General features: G+C 32.0%; 1 protein-coding gene across 1 annotated transcript; it reads right to left on the reverse strand.

Moving 5' to 3' along the window:
* Positions 1 to 1,682: 1,682 nt before the first annotated feature.
* LOC100807838 (probable leucine-rich repeat receptor-like protein kinase At2g33170) lies at positions 1,683 to 6,958 on the reverse strand. Its single transcript, XM_003535189.5, has 3 exons — positions 6,202 to 6,958; positions 2,801 to 5,786; positions 1,683 to 2,249 (listed from the first exon to the last, which is right to left on the reverse strand). Exons 2-3 carry the CDS (start codon positions 5,769 to 5,771, stop codon positions 1,864 to 1,866), a joined length of 3,357 nt encoding a protein of 1,118 aa, XP_003535237.1. The 5' UTR covers positions 5,772 to 5,786; positions 6,202 to 6,958; the 3' UTR covers positions 1,683 to 1,863.
* Between the last annotated feature and the right edge of the window lie 2,908 nt (positions 6,959 to 9,866).

The raw sequence follows: 9,866 nt of genomic DNA on the forward strand, positions 1-9,866 counted from the left end.
ATTTACGATAGTTAATTTAGTTGCACCTCTTTTTAAATAGCCCCCGTGTGCATCTAGTTGTAGATATATAGTTGCACCTTATCGATCCCATATAATTTCAGACTTTTTCAAAAATATCTCATTGTACTTTTTGTGCTACTTATAACTCCTTATATATAGCGGAGATTTCCCTTAATTTTAGCAGCACTTTTAGACTTTTTAGCAAAGCTATAGCCATGGTTCTAGCTCTTAAGAAGATTAAGTGACACAAAAAGAGTACAAGGAGCACTTTGAAAAGGTAAGAAATTAACCACAATACTTTAAAAGCGCATAAAATAAATAATAAATATGACTGCACAACCACTTCGTTCACCACTTGTTTCTTAATTTTATTAACTCATGGGGAAACAAATGTTCTTATTACTTTGATTTATCTAATAGTCACTCTTGAAATTTTATAGAATTTTGTGAAACTGTTTTTATTGTGTAGCATATTATTCTAATAGAATTAACTCCTAAAGAAAGATTAAATAAAAAATTAAGATAAATTATACTTTATTCCTTTCACCCTTGTACTTTCACACCTAACCTCGTATATGCTATAGCGGTGGTTTCTCTTTAATTTTAGCGACAGTATTTGACTTCTAATTCGCAAAGATTTTAACCATGATTATAACCTTTAAAGATGTTTAATTATACAAAAGTATAAAGATTTTAAGTGACACAACAAAGGTACAAAGATACTTTTTGAAAAGGTATGAAATTACATAAAGTGTAATTTACACTAAAAGTTATGCCAAAATATAATATTATTAGCATCAATCGTAAAGCAATTGAAAAGTTGGATATATTGTAGAGCAGTAAATCTATAGAAGTGCATAAAATAAATGATAAACAACACCGCACAACTATTTCTTTCACTTTCGCCGCCTATAACATCTACAATTTCATATTTGATTAAATATGTTTTTAATCTCTTTTAATAATTTTTTATGATTTAAATTTGTAATAATTTTTTATCGTAGGAGAAACTAAAACAAGTATTTCACAAACTTGAGACACTAAAAGATATAAAATTTTCTGTTAAAAAAGTACAAATTTTAATTTTACGGAATAAAAAGATTATCCTTAAATTTAAGACACTAAAAGCTTTTGATATTATAATCGTTTCAATCTAATTCTAAAGTCAAAACTCATATATGCAAGATGGCAGTAATTAAGACACATCAGTGTGCATAGTTTATGAGGGTGAAATCCATTAATTACATTAAAATAGATGCTTTTTGAGGAATTGAATTTGTGTCCTAGTAGATAACAGCTTGTATTCATCAAATGTATTTCATGATAAAATTATAGCAATTTGGTGATGGCAATACATTTTTAAAATTCAAATGCATAGAAGATCCATCAGTATAATTAATATCCGAACAGTAGCTTTCAACAAAATACCATAAAAGTGGTCCCAATTCGATCAAAGAAAATGAACTAAAATATGTTAAAATGCAAATTAATTTAATTGTTCATTAATCAGTTCCATGAAACTTGCAGCATGTTATATGCACAACTCAAATATTTATTATCCTTCCCTTTACCATATAACCTCCATGATACACATTTAATGGCAATTCTCGATTGTACAATATATATATATATATATATATATATATATATTATACTGAACTCCAAAAGAAAATACAGAGACATGAAATTAATAATAAAGAATGCTATAAGGTAAAACAGTTAAGTCTAGTGACATAATGGAGTGGAAGAATGTACAAGAATCATCTCCTATTTTCTCTTGTGGAAAGGAAAAATAAGCAGAAAAAAAATTCATATTCTGTTAACAAAATGTCAAGGGATGCTGCTGCTGCATACTTTTCTTCTTCACATGCCATCTTTGGAAGGAAGATCATTGTATGTTTGAGTGAGTGTTAAGTTTCCTTCTCGCTCATTCGACTCGATAAGCATCAACACGACTTCGCGCATTGATGGCCTCTTGGTAGGAGAGACACTTGTGCAGAGTAAAGCAAGCTTCAAAACAGTGAGCATGTGATTCACAGTGGTTTGGTCTTCAAGATCAACGTGACTGTCTAGCATCTCTGGTGTCAATGTGTTGTTGTGCTCCCGGATACAGTTCCTCACCCATGTGACAAGATCACCTCCTTGCTCTAGTGGCTGAACTGGTGTTCTTCCAGTTAGCAATTCCAAGAGCACCACACCATAGCTGTAAATGTCACACTTTTCTGTGACCTTCATGGTATATGCATATTCTGCCATACAGGATAAAATGGTTCACCGTATTTGATAACTGATGAAGGTATTGAATCAATTGAAAAACAAAAACAGAAAGGGAGACACTAAGATGCACAATTTGTTATAATATAATTGTATGCCAAATGACATGAATAAAATCCATGTGGTATAAGATTCTTTTTAATAACATTTTAACCATGAGGATTAATTTGGTGTCATCTTAGAAATGACGATGAAAAAATTCAAGGATGAGATTAATTTAGCAAGCTGATAAGGTCTCAGATAGTCTCTTAAAATCATCAAATCTAGAGTCAGAAGAAGCAATTTGAAAACTGCTTAATGTTCAAAACTCACTTTTTTCTTCAATAAGGAAAAAAAGTAAGCATTGTTTATGTGCATAGAGTGAAACCACAAATTCTAATAGGCTACAAGACACTACTCACAAATAATAATATGATCTACCTTGATAGAATAGGCTATCCTATCTTTGTCAAAAAAGGATATAAAGTGAAGAAGAAAGATTATGGTACATAATACATTAACTAACTAGAGCAGAATAGGAGCTTACCAGGAGCAATATAGCCATAAGATCCAGCAACAGCAGACATTGATTTTGACTGAGGCATGTCAATCACTTTTGCCAAACCAAAATCACCAACATGGGCCTCAAAATTTTCATCCAGAAGAATGTTGTTAGATTTTATATCGCGGTGAATAATCTTGGGTTTGCAGTCATGATGCAAGTAGGCAAGACCCTCAGCAGCTCCAAGAGCAATCATGAACCGAATTGGCCACTCCAGATTACTTGCATTACCATGTAATAGTTCACCTAAGCTACCTCTTTCCATGTACTCATAAAGCAGGAGATTGGAACCCTGTTGATAGCAAAAGCCATACAATTTCACTATATTACGATGCCTTATCCTTCCCAGAGTAGTTATTTCAGCCCTGAAACTATTCTCAATGTTGTTCCCTTCCCTATTAGATGCTAACTTCTTAACTGCAATGGTCTTACCAGATTTCATCATGGCCTTATAAACAGTTCCACATGCTCCCTTACCAATAACATAGCTTTCATGAAATCCTTTTGTGGCTTCAACTAGATCATGGAAAGCGAAACCTTCCTTTGGAGGGAAATAGATATCTGAATCTGGGGAGGGAGGCTCAGTGCCTTCAAAGGAATCAATTGACTCCCGAGGACGTCTCATAAAATGTAAAATAACTAAAATGAAAATGAGTGAAACACCTCCAACAGAAGCTGCAATGATCATGACTACTTTAGCATGAGGAGAATCAAAACTTTTCCCACGAGTATCAGAGCGAGAAGCTGGATCACTGCAGTCACCGAGAGGTGCACCACAGAGGCCATTGTTACCACCAATAAAGCTGCTTACAGCCATACTTCGGAAAATTTTTGTGGAAGGAATAGGACCAGAGAGGTTGTTGTATGAGAAATTGCACCCCAACAAGCTTGAAAGCTCTTCAAATGTGCTGGGAATTTCACCATCCAAATGGTTGTTATTGAGATAGAGATATTCAAGCATGTTGAGATTGCCAAGCTGAACCGGTATTCTTCCAGAAAGGTTATTGTAACTGAGATCCATTGCAATTTGCAAAGTTTCAAGAGAACCCAATTGGGGAGGTATTTCACCAAAGAAATAATTGCCATCCATCAACAACCAGTTCAAATGAGACAGATTGCCTAGTGCTGCAGGAATATATCCAGACAGCTTATTGTCTGAGAGCTTGAGAATTTCCAAATGCTCAAGTGTTCCAATCTCATCTGGCAAGGAACCAGAAAAGTTATTCTGGCTGAGATCAAGCCGCTGTAGCCTTTGACAAGAAAAAATTTCCGGTGGGATTCTTCCAGTGAAAAGATTTGATGAAACATTGAAGGTCACCAATTGAGAGAGATTTCCAATTTCCTTAGGCAACTCCAATGTGAAGTAATTGTTGGCAATGTGAAGCCTTTGCAATTTGTTGCAGTTCCCAATATCAGAAGGGAGTGTACCACTGAACCTGTTCTCATTCAAATCAATGGCAGTCAAGTTCTCCAGCTTACACAATTCAGAAGGGAAGCTGCCAGTAAGCCTGTTTTCAAGTAACAACAACTGTGCCAATGATTTACAGTTTAGTATCCCTGCTGGTATATTTCCATAGAGCTTATTAGCTGCCAGATTCAACAATATCAAGCCAGAATTTCGGCATAGATGAGGCGGTATTCTTCCTGTCAATTTGTTGTCAGAAAAATCAACCACCCAAAGAGGACTATGAAGTCCTAGTCCCTGAGGAATAACACCACTTAGGGAGTTGTCAAAGAGCTGCAACTGATACATTTTAGGTAAATATTGGAAGCCAAATGGAATTGAACCTGTGAGATTATTTATTGACAGGTCCAGCTTTGACAGGTTCTTCAAGTTACTAAACTCATTTGGTATACCACCGGTTAGATGGTTCTCAAAGAGAAAGAGCAAACTTAGACCACGTATTTTGCCAAACTCTGAAGGGATATGACCTACTAAAGAGTTCTCTGAGAAATCAATGCATAAACATTTAGAAAGATTTCCAATTTCCTTTGGAATGGTTCCATTCAACTTGTTTCTGTAAAGATACAGACACCTCAATGATCTGAGGTTCCCAATTTCCTTAGGTATAGGTCCAACAAGATTATTCCCATACAGAGCAATGTTCTCAAGATTGGTACAATTCCCAATCTCTTTAGGAATAGGTCCTGAAAACTGGTTTCCCCATAAAACCAGTTCATTCAACTTAGCAAGCATCCCAATCTCCCTTGGTATCTCCCCTCCTATCTGATTTTGAGCAAGACCAAGACGTATTAAGCTTGTACATCCACCAATTTCCTTTGGCAAGTTACCGGTAATGTTATTTGCCCCAGCTCTGAAATTTTCAAGATTCTTAAGATTTCCAATGGATTTAGGTAAGGGTCCAACAAGAAAGTTGCTAAAGGCCACTAACTCAACCAATGAAGACAAGTTCCCAAGTTCATCTGGAAGCACACCAGAGAGTTTGTTGTTGAAAATATTCAAACTTTTCAAAGCAGACAGCTTACCCAATTCAGCAGGAATTGTCCCCTCAAACTGATTATTGTTCAAATTAAGATATTCCAAATTCAAGCACTCACCAATCTCCTTGGGGATATTTCCACTCAGCTTATTGTAAGCAAGATTGAGATAAGTTAGATTGGTCAGACCCTCAATGCCAGCAGCATTTAGAGTTCCAGAAAGATTCATTGAACTCAAATTAAGAGATACAACCACAGAGTTGTTGTTGTTATTATTATTATTACTATTAATATTATCATGAGTGCAGTTTACACCTACCCACCCACATGGGGTTTCATCAGTAGACCTCCAATTTTCCAGAACTTTGGATTTATCATGAAGTCCTTTCTTGAGCTCTAGGAGGATTTTTCCCTCAGTGTTCAACCCCTCCGTGCTACAAACAAGTAAAGTCAATAGCAGTAAAATAACAGAATACCCTTTTGCCAAAGCTCTCTCCTCCTTGATATCCCCAGCCATCTTAATATTCAAAACCTGCACAAGCAAACCATCAATCAGTCAAATTCACAACTCGAACGTCGACAACCTCATACCAATCAATTGAATATTTATTGATTACTATGCAATAGATTGAATACTACTTGAAAATGACTATTCTACTCAGAAATGAAATAGTTCAGATGTTCTTGAAAATTATTGCTCCCGTCGGACCATTTGTAACTTTGTATAAGCCAGCAAAAAAATTGGTAACCTTTATATATAACAAAACCTCAAAATTCAAACTTGGACTAGACCCAATGAACTTAAAGTCATATTCCAAAATTCCAAACACGATTCCCAGAATCTTAATGAATCAGCTCAAAGACACACATGTATATTACACAGAAAGCCACAATTCAAAATGGTTAAAAACAATAACACAGAAAGAAAAACACACACACACACACACCTTTCATTCAGAGACCACCATCACTCATCAAAAAGAAGATAATAACAAAAGCAGCAGGTCCACAACTTGGGATCAGCAACTCCTTGTGAAAGAAAATTGAGAAGAACCATGAAGAAGCTAACGAAACTTTAGCGAAAAACAGAATACACCCACGCTGCCTTTTGGCATGAAAAGTGGGGATCTTCGATCTGAAAGAGGAAACAGCCAAGATTTTGAGGAGAAAAATCCGAAGCCCTTTTTTTTCTCTGCAGGGGCTGAGAGAAAGAAGCAAGAGTGAAGGTTCAATGAATCAGAAAATGAATATCCATCACCCTGGGGTGACACTGTTTGTGGCTTTTTCTTATTTTGTGGGGTTTGGCGTAAGGGAATGAAGGAAAGAATGAGTGTGAAGGATCAACCTTTTTTGGGGTGAAGTTTTAATGGCCGACAAAGCATGCTTTCACCTTTCACTTATAGGATCATTTTCATTGTCTCTCTCTAACTCCCAAAAGGGTCTTTCTTTCTTTGTTGTTCTTGCTTTGATGTTGTGTTGTTTCTTTGTTGTTGATATTGTTAATGTTTGATGACATCCTTTTGTAGTGTGATACAGAAAGAGGGTAGAGAAAGAAAGTGTGTTTGTGGAATTTTTCTTTGGGGAAATTTTGGTAGCTTTGTTTTGTTTTGTTTTTTTTTTTTTTCTTGTTGTTTGTGATTGTGATGGGTAGAGAAGTTGAAGTTCCCTTTCGTGGTTATAGTAGGTAGGCGCTGAAATTCTTGTAGGTATAGTTGTACTTGTACTCAATACTCCCCGTGCTTTTTCTACGCGTTACTCATTTGGCGAATCTTGTTCTGCCACGTGGATAGTCAGTAAATCTTCTGACTCCCCATATCTATTTAAGGTTGTTGTTCCAAGATTTATCTATCGTGTTCAGTCTAGATTAGTTTGTTTATTTTTGTTTGTTTTTTACGATGGAAAAAGAAAGTTACAAGAATGAGAGTGAACTTCTAAAATTGAGTGAAACAAAATAAGGTTGTCATGTTATTGTTGGAATAGTTTTAAGATGGAATAAAATAAGATAGTAGAAAACAATAGTCGTCTGTTTTTAATAGAAAAAAATGAAATGATTATAACGGATTTCTAAAAGCTAATTTAAGAAGAAAAGAAAATCTCTTAAGTTATGTAAAACAAATATTTTTTTCGATAGATTTCTTTTCTTTTTTGGACCAATTTTAATAGATTTCTAATCATCTTCGATTTAATATATTCTCTGTCTCAAAATAATTATTGTTCTTTAGATAGTTTTACAAGGTCAACATAAAGTATAGAGATAAAAGAGAATATTAATTTTATAAAATTAACCTTACATTCTCTTGATTTATTTTTAGATTTTATAGTTCATCATTAATGTATAAGGGATATAAGTAAAAAAAAATTAATGTTACATTAAAAAATTAAAAAAATAATTATTTTGAAATATATTTATTTTCTTAAACGAAAATTATAATAGGACAAATAAAATATATAAAAGAATACAATGAGATACATAAATTTGTGTGCATTTGAGGATTCATTTAATCTAAAGAATAAGTAGGTTGAGAGTAATTAAAATATTGATTTATTTTATTGGGACTTTTTGCCTTGCTACTTTGAATTGCAAGTTATATGAGTTGGGATTCACAAAATAACATGTCAATAAATGACCAATTACTTTTTTTAAAATTATTATTATTACTCTAACTTTTGTTAACAAGTATCTTTAGAACCGTGGTTAAAGAATTAAAAGAAAAAATATTTATTGTGGAGATCATAAAAAAAATAAAAAAAATTAGACAACATAATTTTACATATTTTAATAAAAATGTTTTTTTAAAATTAATTTCTTAATTAATGTCCTAAAAATACTGATTAATATTTGTCTTATTATTTTATACCTTTATTTTTTATTTAAATATTTGTATAATTATTACTTGGTGTAGATAAGTATATATAGACATATTTGTCAATAATATGTATAAATTTTTTGTTGATGTAAAAAGTTACAGGTCAAACAGTTTTTTTTTTTTGAACTGGAATTGACCAACAAGTTATGCATATAAATATAAATGTCAAACATGAAATATTTACTAATTATATAAAATCTAACGGTAAGAAAGGGCATGGATTGTCGCTAGGATTGATAATTTGATATTGTTGCTACTAGTACTAATCAACGAATGGTATAAAAATTGTTAATAATTCCTGTCTTCTTGGTATTGAAATGCTATTGGCACTAGGATTGATAGGGAATTGTGTAATGAGAAATCAATGATAGGATGACAGACACTGTATCGATCTATAACAAAATGGCTAAGATAACACAATATTTTTCATATCTCATAATAATTATTGTAAGAAAAAAAATTATTTTATTAATTTTTGTAGTGTAACATTAATTATTTTTTTATTATATTTTTTATAATATTAATGGTATAGACTATAAAAATAAAAATAAATTAATAATAATGAAGATAATTTTATAAAGTTATTATTTTTTTTATTTATTATTTTTTCTTGATTATTATAAAAAAATGTCTGTTTACAATTTTAATGGGACGGAGGGAGTAGTAGATATCATGCTTATCTTGGAGACCAAATTTATAATAATAATAATGATAATAAATAACTTAAATCAGAAGAAGGACGAAGGATAAAGGTTTCAAATAGCCATAATTTACTGCTAATTTCAAGAAAAAAAACTTTTGAAAAAAATGAATTTTTAATGATGATATATTAACATAATTTTTTATTATCGTGTAATCATAAATGACGGCTAATTTTTAAAGTGTTTATCATAAAAGTAAAAAAAATAAAATTGTTATACATAATAAATTATTATTAAATGACAGTATATAATTATTTTACATCATTACATAATCTATTACCTCGTATTATTAATCCTTGTCAACAATGTTAGAAATATCCGATGACTTATCCGGTTTATATCATTAATTTTTATTTTTATTTGCGGTAAAAAAAATCATTAATATTTATTTAATTTTAAAAATTCTAAAATATATTTACTTTTTACTTAAATCTTTTTATAATCTTGAAATTTTAGCACATATTTCAACTCTTAAAAATATTTTAGAAATTCATTTACAGGTAAAATATTTTCTGATCATTTTAATATTTTTAAAATTCAATTTTATTACCTCTAAATTTTTTATTTTATTTTCATCTTTTTAATTTTGATCCTCAATGTAACATTTAATAGTGTTTATAAAGCATTATCTAAATCACTTTGAAGGATAAAGATCATATCTACCATACTTAAGCACAACTTTAAGCTTCCTAGACAACCTGGTTTCATCCCTTCATCAACTCCTAGCATCACCAAACTCTTCTTATCAGTGAAGGAGAAAGTAGAAGATAAGAAGATCGACTATGAACAATTTGGACATGTCTTCTGCATTTGAAGGCAGAGCAGAAGACTGGAAGAAAACAAAGATTGGAGAAATTCTTGGTAATAAGCAGAATGAGGTAGATGAAAATGACATTATAATTAGATCCATTCTGCCACTACTTGACTATAGATTGGATTGTTTTGTTGTTCCTACTATTGAGCATTACACTCACAAACCATCCAAGGAGTTTAAAACATTGGATGATAATGCTATAATTGATTCAACCGGTCACATTAGTAACT

Source organism: Glycine max, chromosome 10, assembly GCF_000004515.6.
Source record: "Glycine max cultivar Williams 82 chromosome 10, Glycine_max_v4.0, whole genome shotgun sequence".
Taxonomy (NCBI): domain Eukaryota; kingdom Viridiplantae; phylum Streptophyta; class Magnoliopsida; order Fabales; family Fabaceae; genus Glycine; species Glycine max.